Source organism: Netta rufina (assembly GCF_964035555.1).
Source record: "Netta rufina genome assembly, chromosome: 3".
NCBI classification, from domain to species: domain Eukaryota; kingdom Metazoa; phylum Chordata; class Aves; order Anseriformes; family Anatidae; genus Netta; species Netta rufina.
In genome coordinates, this window is record NC_140125.1 from 79943584 (window position 1) to 79963713 (window position 20130).

The following is a 20130-nucleotide window of genomic DNA, read 5'->3' on the forward strand; positions in this document are numbered from 1 at the left end:
AGGAGAGCTGGCTGGCAGAAACCATGCAGACCTGCTTGTGTGCATGTGTGCCTGAGTGTACTTTAATTGATATCAGTGCAAACTTCTGAATCTATATCATTGTGATGTAGTGGTGGTTGAGTTTCTTCTCCAGGAGCTTTGTGAGGAAAAGCATTTTGTCATTTTTCCTTTTAGAGTTTGTGTTATAAATCATCTTTTGACTGGTTTCTCCTTTGTGGTTCCTGTCTGAAATTTTACTCCAATCATATACTTTAAGAATTGTCTCAAAACGGTTTTCTTTATCCCCTGGAAATTCAATTCTTTAGATCCCTCAGGGTCAGTTACACTGTTAACCTATTAACAACCAGCTTCTGAATCTGGAAACAGTTTGAGCTATTCCAACTTGACAGCATACAGGCTGATTCTGTTTTGCATACATTTTAAAAATAGTTAGCAGAAGCCTGGAAAAAGTAATGCATTAGCAGAAATGGTTCACGGTAAATACTCTTAGCTCTTCTGTGATTAGATAAAATAATGTCAACGATATTTTATCTATGTGGAAGCCTACGATGATTTGATGATTTGGTGGATGTTTATTTTCTAACATTAGGAACTGAGACTCCATAACCCTATGTTTTGGGTTCCTTGTATTATTAAAATGGAATTGAATTACTTTTTTTTTTTTTTTTCCATAGTCTAATTTTTCATCCAAGCATCCTCTTTCCTGTTATCATTTTAAGCTTTGGATTCCAGAACAACAAGAAAGAAAGCGGGCCATTCTCTCCATTCCTAAACTTTAAATATGAGTATTTCTTTCTCAGTTCTTTCCTCTATCTTTGAAGCATGTTTGAAACATCATTAAACATTTACAGTTAGTTGATCTCATCTGGAGAAACAAGTACAGTTATTTAAACATTTTTTTAAAAAAGTTTTCAAAGTAAAAATGTCCTTTCAAATGGAGGTCTATATTTTTGATTGCTATGTGAGGAAATCTCTCAAGATTCTGTCATCTGTGGAAGAGGAGGAAGCCACGTAATATGGTTTTTAATAGATTTTGTCAGTACTTTGTCCTACTTTTCCCCTTTTAGAAACACAAAAATAGATAGACCCAATGACATTTTTTGAGTAAATGCATGTCATAAGTCTATATTGTTTTTCTGTTTTGTTTATTTGTTTAGTTATTTTTCTTTCTTCCACCTTTGTCTCTTCAGGCAGTGAGAACAAAGCTCTAGCACTGTCCTATACTATCCATTTGATAAATCTGTGATGCATCTTTCTGTGGCGGTCTGATCTTCTAAGGAACAGCAGCTGCATTTCAGCAGCATTTTATCTCTGTGCACCCTACCAGAACACTGCTGTTTCACATCTCTAGCAGTCCCAATGCACAGCTGATGCTTTAGAATGACAGGATCAAGTCTAATAGTCTGCCTATGGCAAGCATGAGATAGATACAGACACAGAGATGGTGCAGATTCATCTCCTTGTTTTGCGTAGCTAATATTTACCACCTGCTTTGCATGTCCTGTTTTCCATCAGCAGGACACAATATCCTGCTTTGTAAGACAGGCTACTCCAGTAAACGCCCTCACTTGACATTTCAACATGACCACAATCTAAGGGGAATGATTACTTAGTTCAGAAGACCATAAAAAAAAAAAAAAAAAAAAAAAAAGGCAAAAAAGTGGCATGTGGGAAGTGGGGAAGTGCCAATTTCACACAGAACAGTCAGTTTGTCTCTCACTATAAAACCAAAATGGAACAAAACAAAACATGCTTGATGCATGATAATGCAGCTTCCTTTTAACCTAAACTTGCAGCAGAAATTTTTGGCTTTCTACTATTTTATATATTTAACTACCACACTGCAATTTTCCTCTATAGTTGGTATCCTTAGCTGTATGATTTCCTACTGGTTGAATGATTTGCCTCATCCTAGTATTTTTTTGCTTGCTGAATCCCTACTGTTACTGTACTAGATGCTTATACAGTCTAGACTCTTTTTTTTTTTTTTTTTTTTTTTTTTGCTACTGCCTTACTATTCTTATTTACTCTTTGTTCAACTGATGAAAATAAGAGCTCTTTGCTCAGAGTGAACATTTTCCCTTTGTTACCTGTTTAACAGTGCTTAAGGTGTAGCAGGTCTTTTGCTGATACAGCTAATGGAATTCACATGGACCTCTGCAACATTGTTTTATGCTGCATGTTGGTCTTTTCTGCATAAATGACTATGTTAATAGTCAAGGAAGTAATTCTTAATGATAAACTTAGAAGCATAAGGAGAGGATTTCATGAAGTTCATAATTTGAAGCTTGACCTTCCTTTTATTTCTTTTATTTCTTTTATTTCTTTTTCACCATTTTCACCATTGGAATATAATGCCCTGGAATTCTGTGAACTGTTCTATGAATTTGCTTTGCTAGAGACAGGTTTAGGATAGCACAAATCAGTTCATTAAGATCTTGGACGGTGTAAAACCAGGATCTCTTTGTGTCAATAAAACTGTAACATAAAATGCTAGGCAAAATACCAAGACTGGTTATAAGCTGGATGCACTGTATGAAAGGAATCTTTTTTTTATAGAGGAATTGAGTGATCAACATTAATCCCTGAACTTTCAAATGGGCTTGAAATTCAAAATGACATGTCTTCCCCCAGGTTATTTTGAGAATCCCTATCTTAAAGTGCAACATATGCCAGTAAGCATTATATAATTAACATTCCACATTTGCATTGCTGGTGCAAGTGTAGGCTGTCTTTTCAATGGCTAACCTTAGTCAATTTCAAAAAGAAAATGTTGGTGTGACAGTGGACTCCAGCATTAAAGTTAAAAAACTGCCCTGTAGCTATATCATTCATGAACAATGGCAAAAAGTAGTTAATTATTTATTTAGTATTTGATTTCAGAAGGTGTTATCTTTTAAATGTGTGGAGTGTGTAACAGATACATCTAAATCAATTAATCCAGTGTGTAAACTGAGGAAATAGCCTCCTGTCATTTAATGAAGCTTTATAAAGAAACAGTCTGTTTTTTTTTTTTGTTTGTTTGTTTTGTTTTGTTTTTTTTTGTTTTGTTTTTTCTTTCATGTGTTTTATTATGATTATTATGATGATTATTATTATATACATTTTCATGAAACTCACCTGCTCATTTCTATTTAGTAAAATTGTTGGAATAGTACCAAAGAAACTACTTACCCTTTCTGCCTAAATTCACTTTACTTTTATATTGCTTTCTACTCTTCACATCAATATTTCTCCGATCAAAAAACATCATTCTGCCTATGGATTGGTGTGCAGTGCTATATTTTGCTTTAATGTCTGAGCACAACTTAGTTCAAATAAGCACACCTGCTATTTGAATTCTGAAATGTTTCCTACCTAGAGTATTAGAAATGCAGTTTTTCTACTTTCTGATCTATCTGTTTGGAATGGTATTACTTGAAAACAGCCTTCAACAGCCCAAGATTGTACCATTTTTTTTTTTTAATTGTTTTAATTTTTTTTAAGAAATATCTAGAGTCTTGGGTAACAGCTTATACTTGAGTTGTTTGTGACAGTGGGAGGAGGTGAACTAGTGTCATTATCAATAGAATCAGATCAAAAAGTTGTATGATTTTGACAGGATGACTAGAGACTAGGATAACTAGGGGAAGGAGGGAGGGAGCAGGAAGTGGGGTAATAATAAAAGAAAAGAGAGAGGAGTAGACTGAAGGATGATATCTGTAGATGGAAGCAAAGTTGCTGTGAAGAGGTCATAAACCCAGCACTTATTTTCAACACCAGTATATTATACATTTCAGCACCCTAGGACATTATAACATTTGCTGGTGTATATAACAAAAAGTTTGTGTTTCTCCACCTGTAAACATAACATCCTAGTGAACAGTTTAGTATCTTGATAGAATTGGCCGCATGAATACTTTAGCTTACTGAATATAACTCGGTAAACTGTCAGTAAGAAATGCAGCTTTCATTAAAACAAGAAAGTAAAACATTGCAAACTCATTTCATTGTACTGCTGACAGAAGTATGCATGTGTATATATCTAAATATATATTTAAACTTAGGGCAAAAACCTTGACTAGGGGATAGGGCAATGTCCTTTAAGATGGTTTTTGGTGTGTTCTAATCTATTCATTTTTTTGCTTTTTAATCACAGGTTTCTGTGCTCGAGAGGCAGATATTTGACTTCCTTGGTTATCAGTGGGCACCCATCTTGGCAAATTTTATACACATTATTGTAGTCATACTTGGCTTATTTGGAACCATCCAGTATAGACCTCGTTACATAACAGGAGTGAGTATTTCATTTTATTTATTTATTTTGACGTGCATGTTAAAAAAAAAGAAAAAAAAAAGTTCCAAACCGCATTGCTTATAAAAGAAATAGAAATCTTATTTTGGTTTCACTTCTGTAGTATGTTACATTCACTCATTACACTTCTGAGGTACCTGCAGTAATTAAATGGTAACTACCTGTGACAGTTGAAAGTCAAGAGGAAAATACGGGCTTTGAAGAAGTGAATAGTTTTCCTAGATGCATCAGATCTCCACAGCAGCTCCATCATTCATTATAATTATTCATTATTTTATTATCCATCATTGATGGAGTGTCTACCTGTTATGTGTATCCCTCCTAGAAATTATAGTACAAGTTCAAAAATAAAGTATGAGAGTATGGTGAGAAATGTGTTTATGATAGTTAAAGACTGAGGGGTCTGGGATAAAAAATAAGAATATGGACCTTTATATTTTTAATCCATTTCTTTTCTTATTTAGCCTCTCACACACAGACTCAGTATTGCTATACTCACTGGTATAATACAGTATTAATGAAATCCTCATTTCATCAGATGTTTGTTTGTGTGTTTTTTTTTTTGTTTTTTTTTTTTTCTTTGTTGTTTTCCCTGATGTACAGTTCTATAAAGACAGGACAAAAAATTTCAAAGACAGGACAAAAAATTTCAAATTATTACTCAGAACACCTTTTGTTAGACATAGATTTGTATAACAATATTTCTATCTAAATTGACTGCTAATTCAGTTAAGGCTTGTTATATGTTTCAAAGACAGACAACAGACCAAAAGATTTGCTTGTGTGCTATCATATTTTCATGACAATGAGTAAATAGTTTAAGTCCACTGAATCCATACCTTCTTCTGCAAAACCTGTTATAGAGTTTCGTTATATAACAGCCACCACTCAGGAGATGGAAAGGTTTCTCTTTCGCCCTGTGCTACCATCCATAGTCCAGTAGTGTGACATTAACAGCAATACATTAATATTTGTGTCTGTGTTTCTATTTCTGTGATTTGCTATATGCAGAAAATGTGTGCCCACAGGTACAATATATTCATGCATACCCATGTAAATTAATGTAATCAAAAACATAGATCACAAACACTGAAAAAAAAATAAAAAATTGCAAGTCTGAAATATTTTGAGTGTGTCCTTCAGTTAACAACGCTAGGAGTTATATGAATGTTAACTGGAGTTTTCTTCCATTTCTAGTGCTATGACTAGTCCAAAATACTTGGAAAAACAAAAAAATCAAGCAAGTGCCACTTAAGCATAAACAACAAAAATACCATCCTAAGACTATAGGCAAATGAGGAAAAATGCGCTAAAGAAAAAAAGAAGAAAAAAAAGAAAAAAGAAAAAAAAAAAAAAAAAGCAAGCTAGATTTAAATGCCCTTTTCAACAGGAGTACAGAGAATTAATTGTTACAATGATGAGTATACTGTGAATGGGGAGCCTTATAAATAGGTACTGCTCACATGTGCTTCTGGATGCTGCCATTTGTATCACACCATCCTACTTATTTTCACACCTATCTTTTCTTAGAGCTCCCCCCTCACTATGTAGACTATCCAGTTTTGTGAGTTTCTCTCCCTGCATCTTGTCATGGAATTGGATAGAACTAATCTAAGATAAATTTGTTTGTCTTGCTCAGATTTCATAATAGAAACCTGAATCTGCTATCTATCACAGGCTGATTAGGTAAGGAAACTGACAAAACTTTCATTCCTTATTAGTCAGCTCAACAGATGACTGCTTTGATTGTTTTCATTACTGCTGTCTTTGGAGATTATCTTAAAGTCAGTATGAGGGAAATTTAACCAATCATTTGGAGGAAGAGTTAATGGGACTGCATCCTTTTTTTTTTTTCATTTTTAATGGGCCCTGAATAGGCACCTTGTTTAAACGGGACAAAACTCAGTGGCATCATCTGACATGAAGAATAAAGTTGTGAATGGAAAGGCAAGAATAAAGATTAAGACAACAGCTTTTAAACCCACAAAGATGTAGCTATGATGTTTTCCATCGAGTAGATACAAAAACTCAGACTTCAAGTGATTCTGCAAGGGTCTATCTGCCTAGAGTGAACCCTATAGGACCCTTAATCCACAGTCACATTAGTACCTTGAGTAAAGATTACTTCAATAAGACCACAATAAAATTCCTCTTTCACTGTGCGTGCTTCTAAAGGATATCACAAAAAATATTTTCCAGAGATTGTGAATCATAGGTTAAAGAGGGCAGGGAGGTTTTAAGATGAGATTTCAAGAAATGATTCAGCAGCTTAGGGAGAAGAGGAAATAAGTTTTAGACAGATGAGACACCACAAGTGACAGAGTGTCCTTGAACCTACAGGGAAATTTAGAATTGGGTGAGAAGGGAATAGATGACTGTGTGGTTTCAGGCCTTGGAAAATAGTTCAAATAGCTTGGGACACAGAAGTTTTGGTGTACGAGGAGGACTAGAAAATGAAATTTAATATAACTAGATGGGTTAATCTGAATATAGGTTTGGAAAGAACACTGTTTTTATTTGAAACTTAAACCATTAACCAGTATGCCACTGATTGATTCAGGGAGTAAAACATATCTTCTAAAGATGGGAAAAAGATAGAACTATCTAGATAGAAATAGCTTTTCAAAAGATAATAATTAAGTAAACTTTCGTGTGTCCGTGTAAATTATAATGATAATCTAGTTTATCTAATGATAAAAGAACTACTTAACAGTACTATGCTGAAACTTTGAGATAGGGATTTCAGTAGGAACAAAGATTGGCCAGTGGAATGACTGAAACTTAAATGCATTTTTTAGCAGTGTTGTAATAAGATTGGGCTATGCAAATTCCTGAGGGGTGTACTGGGTCTGGCTGTTAACTTTCCCTGCAGCAGCCCATACAGTACTGTGCTCTGCACTTGTATATAGAACAGCTGTGGTATCACACCAGTGTTATGTCTTCTGCTGAGCAGTGCTGGCACAGCATCAGGACTCTCTCTAACCCTCCTAGGGAGTGGGCAAAAAGTGAGAAAGGAACATCACCAAGGCGTCTGACATAAACCAACCAAAGGGATATTCCATACCATATGATGCACTACTCAGCAATAAAAGGTGGAAAAAGGAAGAAGAGGGGAGGACTGGGCTCTCGTTGTGAAAGCGTCTGTTCTCTCGAACACTGGCTACATGCGTTGAGGCCCTGCTTCAAAGACGTGGTCAAGTATCACTCATTTGTGGGAAGTAGAGAATAATTTCTTTCCTCTGCGCTTCCACAGAGCCTTTACTTGTTTTGGTTTGTTGTGTGTGTGTTTTTTTTTTTTTGTTTTTGTTTTTGTTTGTTTGTTTGTTTGTTTGTTTGTTTTCCCTTTTCCCCTTTCCATTTTTTTTTCCTTTAGTTAAAATATTTAATTAATAATAATCTTTCCTTAATAATTATTTTTCTCTTTAATTAAATTATCCTTATCTCAAATTGTGAATTGTTCTTTCCTTTACTTCTTCCCCTCCTCTTCTAAGGAGGGAGAGTGAGAGAGCGGTTGTGGTGGAGTTCAGCTGTCTAGCACAGTAAAACCACCACAAGGGGTAATACCAATGCAAATTACTAAGGGTTGTGGAAAGAAGTGGTGCTCTTCACCAGGGCAGGGCTCTGACTCAGGCTCAGTTTCTGCCAGTTCCTCTATAGAGGGATTCCAGCTGTGCTGAGATGCTCAGCACATATTCCTCACTCTACTATGTGTTGAAAGAAGAATAAGGAAATAGCACAGAATGAACTCATGTGTCCTGATTCCTGCTTCATGGGAAAGCTTAGCAATCACATTCTACTGTTTTCTTAAAATTCCTAGAAATCATTCTCAGAATGCATAAGGAGGACTGAAAACCCCATTTCTGTTGAGTGTTACCGTCTTCTTCAAACAGTGGAATCCACCTGACCAGTGAAGCACACCCTGTGGTATTCCAGTATCAGAGTGGTACCACTTTACAATAAGTACTTTGTTTATTCACTGCTGTTCAAAGAAGATAAAGGAATATATAAAGGAGCTCAGCAGTGACATAAAGAGATAAAGAAAAACTTTGAAATTAATTATGAAATATAAGAATTTCAGGAAAGTCATGCCTGGTGTGTTACAATGGACAGTTACAGACTCTTCAGAAGGGATAGGTGGGGCAGGTGAGGCACTCACCTAGAGGGTGGCACTCTGTGTAACAGAGGCACTGGACTATATGGAACTTGCAGGTGACAATGCAATTGGGAGCCTCTGGGTAAGGATTAAGGGACAAGCAAATAAAGGGGATGTGGTTATGGGAGTCTACTGTAGACCACCCAGCCCGGATGAGGACACCAATTAATTATTCTTTAAGGAACTGAGAGAGACGTATAGATTAGTTGCCCTTGTCCTTACTTCAACCTTCCAGATGTCAGCTGGAAACATCACAGAGCTGAGACAAGCAGGTCCAGGAAATTCCTGAAGCACCTTGATGATAACTTCTTGGTAGAGGTACTATGACAGCCAACTAGGAAAGGTGCCCTCCTAGATCTGTTGCTTGTAAACAGGGAGTGTCTTGTGAGTGAAGCGGTGATAGGTGGTTGCCTTGGCCGAAGTGACCATGAAGTAGTTGAGTTTAAAACGTTTAGTGACAGGAGGAAAACTTCCACCAAAACTTCAACCCTAGACTAGGGGAGAGCAGACTTCAGACTGCTCATGGAACTAGTTAGTGAGGTCTCCTGGGAAACTGTTTTTTAAAGATATTAGTGCTGATTGTTTTTTAAGTACAACCTCCTAAGAGCACAGGAACAGGTAATTCCAAAATGTTGGAAGTTAAACAGGAGGGGCAGAAGGCCAGCCTGACTAAGCAGGGATCTTCTTCAAGAGCTTAGGCAGAAAAAGACAGTATATGGTCTCTGGAAGCAAGATCAAATGACATGGGAGGACTACAGGGATGCTGCCCACCTTTTCAGGGAGAGAGTTTGTGTGGATAAGGCTAAATTAGTGTTAAAGCTGGCCAGTAGTGTGGGTGCAATAAAAAGGGATTTTTAAAATATGTTAATAGGAAAAGGAGGACCAGAGCAAGCATTGGTCTAATATTTGATGAGGATAGGCACCTAACAAACAGGGACATAGTAAAAGCAGAGATGTTTAATGCATTTTTCACCTCTGTCTTCAACACCAGTGATGGGCTCTGGGAGCCCAGCTTCCCTAAGTTTGAGGACCATGACCGTAGGAATGACAAACTCCCAGTCAACCCCTAACTTATGTGGGATTTCCTGCTCCATCTGGATGCATATAAATTTATGGGGTCTGATGGGATTTTGGTGGCTTTACCTTGCTAAGCAGCTGAACTCGACCACAATGGCTCTCTCACTCCCCCTCCTCAGAAGAGGAGAGGAAGAAGAAAAAGAAAGAAGCAACTCATGAGTTGAGATAAGGATAGTTTAATTAAAGGAAAAATAATTGTTAAGGGAAAATTATTATTAATAAGTAATTTAACTAAAGGGAAAATGAAAAACAAACAAAAAAGGGTGTGTGGAAGCACAGAGTAAAAAAATTACTCTCTACTTCCCATCAATGAGTAATGCTTGACCACCTCCTTGAAGCAGGGCCTCAACACGCATAGCGGCTCTTCAGGAGGACAGACATTTTCATGAGAGCCCACTCTCCTTCTTTTTCCACCTTTTATTGCTGAGTATGACATCATATGGTATAGAATTTTGGTTGGTTTAGGTCAACTACCCTGGTGATGTACCTTCCTCACTTTTTGCCCACCCCAATCCTGCTGGCTCTGGGGGGATTAGAGGGAGTCCTGATGCTGTGCCAGTATTGTTTGAAAGTAGACACAACACTGGCATGATACCAATTCTGTTCTAGCTGCAAGTGCAGAGCACTTTATGGGCTGCTGCAGGGAAAGTTAACTTCATCCCTGCCAGACCCAGTACAGGGGTACTCAGAGAGCTGGCTGATGTCATTGTGGGACCTCTCAATTAATTTCAATGGTCTTGAGAATCTGAAGAGGTCCAAGTGGACTGGAAGCTGGCAAGTGTTGTCCCAGTTTTCAGGAAGGGCAAGAAAGAAGATCCTGGTGATTATAGGCCTGTCAGTCTCACTTTAGTGTGTGGTAAAATTATGGAGAAGATTATTCTGAGAGTTACTGAAAAACACCTTAAGTGTTCTTGTAATGACCCATTCATCACAGTGGACATTGGCTGTGTATGTAGAAAAAATTATGGAGTGGACAACAACATTACTAACATTTTCTCAGTGATTAATTTATTCTGTTCTAGTATTTCCTTCTCTTAGACATAATAGTTAAAAATAGCAAGCGTCATAGCTGTGCACAAGAAGCTACTACAGACCACAATATACTAGGAGAAAAGAGCAAGGATATCGGTTTGACACAAAGCAAATTTGAAATCCTTATGAACAAAAAGAATCTGGTACAGGATAATATCTGGTCACATTAAGTCTGGGAGAAAAGGATTGATTATTATTGGTACATTAAAAATGTACCAATGTTAGTAATGTTGTAGGCAGGCTACGACTTGGTTGCCATCACGGAGATGTGGTGGGACCAGTCTCATGACTGGAGTGCTGCAATGCCTGGCTATAAGCTCTTTAGAAGGGACAGGCAGCACAGAAGGGGTGGTGGTGTGGCTCTCTATATTAGAGAGTCTTTCGAGGTTGTAGAACTCGAGGCTGGGAATGACAAGGTCGAGTCCCTTTGGGTTAGGATCGGCAGGGACAACAAGGCTAGTGTCCTGGTCGGGGTCTGCTATAGACCGCCGAAGCAGGATGAGGAGACGGATGAGGAATTCTACAGGCAGCTGACAGAAGTTGCAAAATCGTCAGCTCTTGTACTCGTGGGGGACTTCAACTTCCCTGACATATCCTGGAAGCACAACACAGCCCTGAGAAAGCAGTCTAGGAGGTTTCTGGAGAGTGTGGAAGATAGCTTCCTGACGCAGCCGGTTAGTGAACCTATCAGGGGTGGTGCCCCGCTAGACCTTCTCTTCACAAACAGAGAAGGACTGGTAGAGGACGTGATTGTCGGGAGCTGTCTTGGGCAGAGTGACCACGCAATGGTGGAGTTCACTATTCTTGGCGAGGCCAGGAAGGGGACCAGTAAAACCACTGTATTGGACTTTCGGAGGGCTGACTTTGAGCTGTTCAGGACACTAGTTGGTGGAGTCCCTTGGGAGGCGGTTCTGAAGGGCAGAGGGGTCCAGGAAGGCTGGGCGCTCTTCAAGAGGGAAATCTTAATGGCGCAGGAACGGTCTGTCCCCACGTGCCCAAAGACGAGCTGGCAGGGAAGAAGACCGGCCTGGCTCAACAGAGAATTGTGGCTTGATCTTAGGAGGAAAAAGAGGGTTTATAAGCTTTGGAAAAGTGGGCAGGCCACTAGGGAGGACTATAAGGATGTAGCGAGGCTGTGCAGGGACAAAATTAGGAAGGCCAAAGCTCATCTGGAGCTCAATCTGGCTACTGCCGTTAAAGATAACAAAAAACGTTTCTATAAATACATCAACACAAAAAGGAGGACTAAGGAGAATCTTCATCCTTTACTGGATGCAGGGGGAAACTTAGTTACAAGAGATGAGGGAAAGGCGGAGGTGCTCAATGCCTTCTTTGCCTCAGTCTTTAGCGGCAATACCGGATGTTCTCTGGATACTCAGTACCCTGAGCTGGTGGAAGGGGATGGGGAGCAGGATGTGGCCCTCATTATCCATGAAGAACTGGTTGGTGACCTGCTACAGCACTTAGATGTGCACAAGTCGATGGGGCCGGATGGGATCCACCCAAGGGTACTGAGGGAACTGGCAGAGGAGCTGGCCAAGCCACTTTCCATCATTTATCAGCAGTCCTGGCGATCGGGGGAGGTCCCAATCGACTGGCGGCTAGCAAATGTGACGCCCATCTACAAGAAGGGCCGGAGGGCAGACCCGGGAAACTACAGGCCTGTCAGTTTGACCTCAGTGCCAGGAAAGCTCATGGAGCAGATCCTCCTGAGAGTCATCATGCAGCACTTGCAGGGCAAGCAGGCGATCAGGCCCAGTCAGCATGGCTTTATGAAAGGCAGATCCTGCTTGACAAACCTGATCTCCTTCTATGACAAAGTGACACGCTGGGTGGATGAGGGAAAGGCTGTGGATGTGGTCTACCTTGACTTCAGCAAGGCTTTTGACACCGTCTCCCACAGCATTCTCCTCAAGAAACTGGCTGCTCTTGGCTTGGACTGGCGCACGCTTCGTTGGGTTAGAAACTGGCTGGATAGCCGGGCCCAAAGAGTCGTGGTGAATGGAGCCAAGTCCAGTTGGAGGCCAGTCACTAGTGGCGTCCCCCAGGGCTCGGTGCTGGGGCCGGTCCTCTTTAATATCTTCATCAATGATCTGGACAAGGGCATCGAGTGCACCCTCAGTAAGTTTGCAGATGACACCAAGTTAGGTGCATGTGTCGATCTGCTTGAGGGTAGGAAAGCTCTGCAGGAGGATCTGGATAGGCTGCACCGATGGGCTGAGGTCAACTGCATGAAGTTCAACAAGGCCAAGTGCCGGGTCCTGCACCTGGGGCGCAATAACCCCAAGCAGAGCTACAGGCTGGGAGAGGAATGGTTGGAGAGCTGCCAGGCAGAGAAGGACCTGGGAGTGATGGTGGATAGTCGGCTGAATATGAGCCAGCAGTGTGCTCAGGTGGCCAAGAAGGCCAACAGCATCCTGGCTTGTATCAGGAACAGTGTGACCAGCAGGGCTAGGGAGGTGATCGTCCCCCTGTACTCGGCTCTGGTGAGGCCGCACCTCGAGTACTGTGTTCAGTTTTGGGCCCCTCGCTACAAGAAGGACATCGAGGTGCTTGAGCGGGTACAGAGAAGGGCAACGAAGCTGGTGAGGGGCCTGGAGAACAAGTCCTACGAGGAGCGGCTGAAGGAGCTGGGCTTGTTCAGCCTGGAGAAAAGGAGGCTCAGGGTCAACCTTGTCACTCCCTACAGGTACCTCAAGGGAGGCTGTAGCGAGGTGGGGGTTGGTCTGTTCTCCCACGTGCCTGGTGACAGGACGAGGGGGAATGGGCTAAAGTTGAGCCAGGGGAGTTTTAGGTTAGATGTTAGGAAGAACTTCTTCACTGAAAGGGTTGTGAGGCACTGGAACGGGCTGCCCAGGGAAGTGGTGGAGTCACCATCCCTGGAAGTCTTCAAAAGACGTTTAGATGTAGAGCTTAGGGAAATGGCTTAGTGGGGACTGTTAGCGTTAGGTCAGAGGTTGGACTCGATGATCTTGAGGTCTCTTCCAACCTAGAAAATTCTGTGATTCTGTGATTACTTAACATGTAATTGCTGATGTATATTAAAAAAGAGGAAGAGGCAATTACCTTATGTCTGAGACTTCTTGCAGCAACATCAAGTCTGCGAAACTGTTAGGCCCCAGAGTGCAGCTGTGTTAATGTATGCCTTTTTGAAATCTAGACAGAATCAAGGACTTCAACACCCTTAGTGGTATCTACTTAATGCACTTTATGAGAAATAGCCCTGAATCCATCATGTCTGTTTTGGAAGTTTATGGTTATATGTTGAAATTTATTATGCTCTATGTTTCTAATGTTCAAAGAAGTGCATGAAAGTGCGCATCAGTTCGTCTGTCATACGTACATGTCACAATACCATCAAACAACATCAACCGTGTTACAGTAAAGTGTAAAACAAAGAAAGAATATCAGGGACGCTGCAGTTCTGGAACCATGTACTGTCATCTGCTTCTTTGAATTTTAAAGATGGGCTTCAGTACAGTTAATTATTGGCCAGGTTTTTTGTTGAAATAATATTTCAGGAATTTCTGCTAAATCGTGTAAAAGAATCAGTTTTCTTTTTTTTTTTTTTTTTTTTTGGTTTGTTTGTTTGTTTGTTTTCCTTGATGGAACAGTTATTTAAAAGATTTAAGAGATTTAAATTAAAAAAAAAAAAAGTAAGCTGATTCTTATATTCAACACTTTAAAAAAAAAACAGTACTGAGATTAATTTATTTTATTGATCTAATCCAATTAATAATCCAATTAATATTCCAGATACTTGTTTTATTTAAAACAAGAAAGTGCCTATACTCAAGCTCAGTACAGGAATTATATATATATATATATATATATATATATATATATATATCTTCTTTCTTTAAAACTGTTATATGAAACTGTAAATATAAAACTGTTATATATATATATATGTAACTATAAAACTGTTATATATATGTATTAAACAGGTTTATATGTATACATACATATATTTATATATATACACATATATATAAACCTATTTAATAAGGAGGACAATTAAATGAATTAAGGCTGTAAGGCTGGTCAGCATGTAAGCTACAAAGCTTTTGAAGTCTATAAAGTCATATTCCTACCTGAACCTGCTCTCTTTAAAGGGGTTCCTCAGGAAGTAGTCCATTCTGAGACAAATAGTTCAACAATTCATCTTAATTTTACCTCTGTGATAGTTTACTGTGTTGCAACTAAAATGTAGATATATTTATAGATTGAGGCACGTAGTCAGACAAAATATTTGTGTACTCTGCACAACTTTTCTGAGCAAGTGATTATTTGTAGACATAAGTAATGATCTTCTGCATAATCATTTTGAGCTAATGCTCAATAATAATAATACCATTAAGGCAATGTGGACCTTGAATATTTTAGTAGCAGCTTTATCTATTGGCTGTCACAGGAAACTGTGAATCATGATGATACTGGTTCTGTTTCAAAATGTGCTATTGGAAAGATATTTTGTTTGCTAACATGTCATTCAAGAACACAAAATGATATTCTTCAGTTTGGTCCTTGATTCAGTAGTTTGACATGGATAATAATTAATGTGAGGATGTTTTGTTTTGTTTTCTGTACTCTGTATCCTTGCACCTTCAGTGTGTTCCGTTACTGAATATGATGTTGCCAATATTCAACATAAGTTTGTGATAATTTTAATTTTAATATTAGTAACAAAATAGCTATATGAAGAAATAGGTATTCAATCTACTTTATCTTTCTAAGAAGATCAGCTTGCCATTTCTTATTCAAATGTCTTTGAAAAAAAAAAACAAAACTGTCATTTCTTTTACAAAATTTTCTTAGGATATTCTGTCAGTATATTTACTAAAATCTTCGTTGAATGCTAATCACAAAGCAGGTTGAACAAGACTGAAGTAAATCCACTTAAAAATGGAAATAGTACTTGTTGGAAACATAATCCATGAAGTCCTCAGCGTAAAGTTTCCAGGGTTTAGAGGTTTCTATCAAGTTAAAAATATCATGAAGCAAGTTATCTGATTTGTGTTGTGCAACTTAAAGACCAGATCAAAACAAGGAACTGTATGACAACAGAAGCTTAATTCCATATATTTCCAGAGGTACTCCAAATGTACTCCCAGCTGAAAAAGGGAAGAAAAAAAAAAAAAAAAAAAAAAAAAAGGCAAAAGAAAGCACCAAAAGAGAAAGATGACAAAATAGTAAATACTTTGAGATACTCATCCAGTAGTTTCAAGTCACAGTAATGCACACTACCAGCACATTTTCTATCAGAAAGATAAAAAAGATTCAGAAGATACCAAGTATCTTCAGAAGATACCAAGTATCAAGGAGAAGACAGCATTCCAAAAACTGGTATTTATGGAAAGCTCTGACTGTATCTAAATAGAAAAAATGCTAGATCAGGTAAATCTTTAATGAAATAGTCACTCAGTCCTTAGTCAATTTATTCATGATGTGGTTGATTAAAAATTAGTCACATAGAAAGTTCAGCTGAGAGTAAATCAAATGAGTTTGTTAAAAAATAATTATCTTTGAGTCATTAAATAATAGTGACTATGATATTTGTGGTCACTGTGTCTTATGACATACCAAGAATTAAGCATTTATTACTAATCTTCATCTTGGTGAGAAAGGGGAATAAAAATTTTATCATAGGTTAGAAACTTCAGTTTCAAAAACTCAGTTCTAAAACTTAAAAGGAGACAAGAAAAGCAGGAACAGCATAGTGATTTAGCTAGATAGTAGAGACTATTAACGAAAGTAAACATCTTCGTGAGAGTTTTCCTGATGAAATAAACTAAAAAAGAAAATGACTACAATAATACAGCATACAATTGTATAAAAATAAGAAAAAGCTTTGAAGAGCAAAGTGTATGAGCAAGAGTATGAAGACAGAGAAAAAAAGTACAGAATAAAAGTCGAAAATTTGAAAGAGCACTAGTAAACCTTCAAAATTGGTATTGCAGAAGCATTTGTGGGACACTCCAGGTAAAGCTCCAAATCATAACATGAATTAAGACTATTACAGTGCTGGGGAATCCACTTTGACCCCAAATTAACCCCAAATTTCATTCATGGTTTCATTTTCATTATGCTAGATAAATCAATGAAGCACTGGTATTTTATGGTATAGTAATTACTACATAGGGGCACTTTCATCAAATGCTTTCCGTGCCATGAATAGCAACATGAATTCTCCTTAGCACCTTCTGTGATAAGTCTTCAATATCTTTAACATTCTTTGCATTACAATGTTTATACTAAATACTTTGAGGGATGCTTACCATTTGTCGAAGCTCACCTTGTTAAAAACATCCTTTGTTGTGGTCACCTTTTTAGCTGTCCTCTTTCAGTTCTCATCAGTTTGCTGAAATATCTCTCTATTCAGAAATGTGTTCTGACATGCCTGGAAGGAGGGCATATAATTTTTTGCTTGAAAATTATTCAAAATATTACTGATAAGAATTTGGATATTACAGGAGGGAAGGGTTTGGAGATTCTGTTTGTATTCTGTCATTTCACTACTATAAATTTATTCTATAGGAATGATTTCTGTAAATTTTGTTAACTGCTATTTTATTAGAGTTTTGCTCACTTCTAGCAAATGCTGTGAAAAAATCGTTAAGGATGTAAGTAAAAGACTGCCCTTTGGACTTTAAACAACATCTGCTGAAAGAGTTTTCAATTCACAGGGAAGTATGCCATTTAATAGAGTGCTTTTTGCTGCTGTTGTGTTAAAAGATTAGACTTTATTATGTTGTGGATTTAAATGTGCTTTCATTTATACTTAAAAAGACAGGCTCAGCAGTTTACTTTTGAAACAGAATCTAGCCTACTTTATAGTAGGGGCAGGAAGGTGAAGGAAGTAGAAGTTAGTGAATATCTGGCAAGTGTCATCACTGTAGGGGTTCAACTAGTCCAAATTTTGAGTCTGATGCCTTGCACATATACAGAACTTGAACAAAGAAAACCATAAGTATTCCAGTGGGCAAAAAGTCATTCTTTCTTTATGTGTATTAGTTAGTTTACTGATGGGATATTGAATACCAGTTTGAAACAAATGGGCTGATTTTTAATTTGATAATTGCTCCAGAAAACTTGCCTAGGCCTAGATGACACTGGGCCTTTTATTCTGACTTCTCCTTTTAGAAAAAAAAAAAAAACAAAAAACAAAAAACAATTGATTCTTCATCAAATATTATGTCAGAGAATCATTTCCAATATAATACTATACAGAGTGCAGAAATCATGACTGCATGAAAGTAGATGAAAAAAGGTAGTCTATATTAAATGTCTGTGGCATTTTCTGCCTTTTTTGGCTTTGGACTTCAAAATTTTTGTAGTAATTAGAAAAAAATGCTACACTATATATATATATTTGTCATAGATAGAAAATTGTCTTAGCAAGGTTTGATTACTTTCATGTGTTCTCTTTACTGGAACACATTTGGGCATTAGACATAGAGTAAAGAAGAAGAAGATTAGATTACTCCAAAAGGAGTAATCTAAAGAAAATTATGAAATGGAAATTTCTTCTGTGATCAGAAGACCTTACCCAACTTCTTCTTAAGAAAGTGTAACATATTCTGTCAAGAATAAAGAGTATTAAAGAGTATCCAGACCATTAGTCTGCCAGCTCTGGGGAAGCACAGTGGAGAAAAAAAAAAAAAAAAAGAAAAAAAAAAGAAAAAAAAATCTGTTTATCAGACAAAAACCAGGGAATAAAATGAAACAATCCCAGTTAAGAGTTCCCAGCTCTCTGATTCCTCTAAGTTTTTAATAGAACATCACTCTCTCAGAAGTTCCCTACTGTCAGAAAACAAGAGTTATAAGGAGAAAAAGTGTACCAGCCCTCTGGAGATTCATGGTAGATAATTAAATGAGAAGCTCTCAGACTTCAAGAGGCTTGTTAAATAGTGAACATTTTGAAAACACAATAAATTCTTCTCACTTATTTGAACATGAGACATCTTCTATCAGGTTCTTGAAGAACCTGAATCCAATGCATCTTGAAAGTGAATTGGGGATCTTTTCAGAAACTATTGTGAAAGACACTCTGGAAAAACTCCAGGACAGAGTTTACTTCAACAACAGTTCTGCTCAGAGTTTGTCTTTCAGACTGATATGAATTTGTGTTAATTTTCGGAGTCTGATTTAGCTTTTCCATTAAAGTAATTTCCATAAAATTTCCATTTTAAAGATACTTGGCTAATACTGTTTTGAAACTGATATATTAATGGAGTATTAGAAGATGAAAAAATATAATTTTTATTATATAATGAAGTACAGCATTAAATTCCAGTAAATTTTAGGCAGAACATGTTCAGTGCATAATTCTGTCTGATATTTTGAATTTAAATCCTTAGTTATGATATTCATAACAGGTTTAATTGGTTCAGAATTCAGCTATATTCTTCCTTTCCTAATGCTTTTATCCTCTTTTAATAAATGGTATTCACATTTTAAAAGGTGGCCATTCAAAATGTCTGTCTCTCATCCACTCCAAAGGAAAGGAAAATAGCTTTCCAGGGAGTCTCCATTGAGGAGTTACAGTTCCCTGTAGAACTGCTAATAATATACAACAAATATGTTATTTTTCTTTTAATTCAAAGCAGAAAGCTCACTAACAGCATCCCTGGAAAGATGCCAACACATGAAGTTCCTCTATATTTTATCTTCTCTTTCTTTAGAATATAAATCCTCTGGTTTGTCAGTATAATCACAAGTGTGTTTTACTCTACAGATGTATATATCTATATATATGTATATACATATGTATATATGTATATACATATCTATACATATCTATATATATGTATATACATATGTATATATGTATATATATATATATGTATGTATCTACAGATACATATATAAAACAAGCAACCCTCCTTTCTGTTAAACTAATGTCTAATTGGCACTTTGTAGTTGAAACACTATAAAAGAAATGAAGAATGAATAACTTAGCTGATAATGCATTTAACAGATACGCAAAGGAAGAGATTAGAGAGAAAATCCATGGGTTTTGCTACTGCTATCTAAACTGTAGTTGTAAGAATTAAAATTCTCTCAAACATCCGGTAGTTCTGGCCAACTAAAGGTAATTAAAAATCAAGCAAGTATAAGGTAGTTTCCACTGCTCTGAGATGACCTCTATAGTTCAGTGCCAAATACTTCTCTTTAGAGTAAAGAGAGTTCCTTATATTTCCCACAGTTGCTGCACTTCCTATGCATTGTTAATTTGTATTTTTTCCAGCTGACATATATCAGTTAATGCTGACATTTGCTTGTTGAAGAAGCTATACCTCTCTCTTTTTAACTTGCATGTGTTTGTAGCATGCAGTCCTTGGAGTATCTTCCCACCTCAGAGCTTTTAATGTCTCTGTTCCTGTACCACACTACTGAAGTAGGGAAGTAGTCCCCCACACTGCTTTACAAAATCAGAACTGAAACACAGAAAGACAGACATTTTCTCAGTACCAGAGGAAAGGTTGTGACATATCAACATGTGAATCCATTTTTCTCAAGTCTCAGTATATCCTGCAAACCAAGAGATGCCCCAAATTCTCTACAAAGCCTA

At 37.5% G+C, this 20130-nt stretch overlaps 1 protein-coding gene across 2 annotated transcripts in view; it reads left to right on the forward strand.

The window, feature by feature from the left end:
* NKAIN2 (sodium/potassium transporting ATPase interacting 2) overlaps positions 1-20130 on the forward strand; it is a gene marked incomplete at both ends in the record, with an annotated part of 569261 nt that overhangs the window by 248552 nt on the left and 300579 nt on the right. For both annotated transcript variants that reach the window (XM_084283651.1, XM_084283652.1), the window contains one exon: positions 4139-4276. In XM_084283651.1, coding sequence (XP_084139777.1) covers positions 4139-4276 — 138 coding nt within the window. The remainder of the gene's footprint in view (positions 1-4138; positions 4277-20130) is intronic.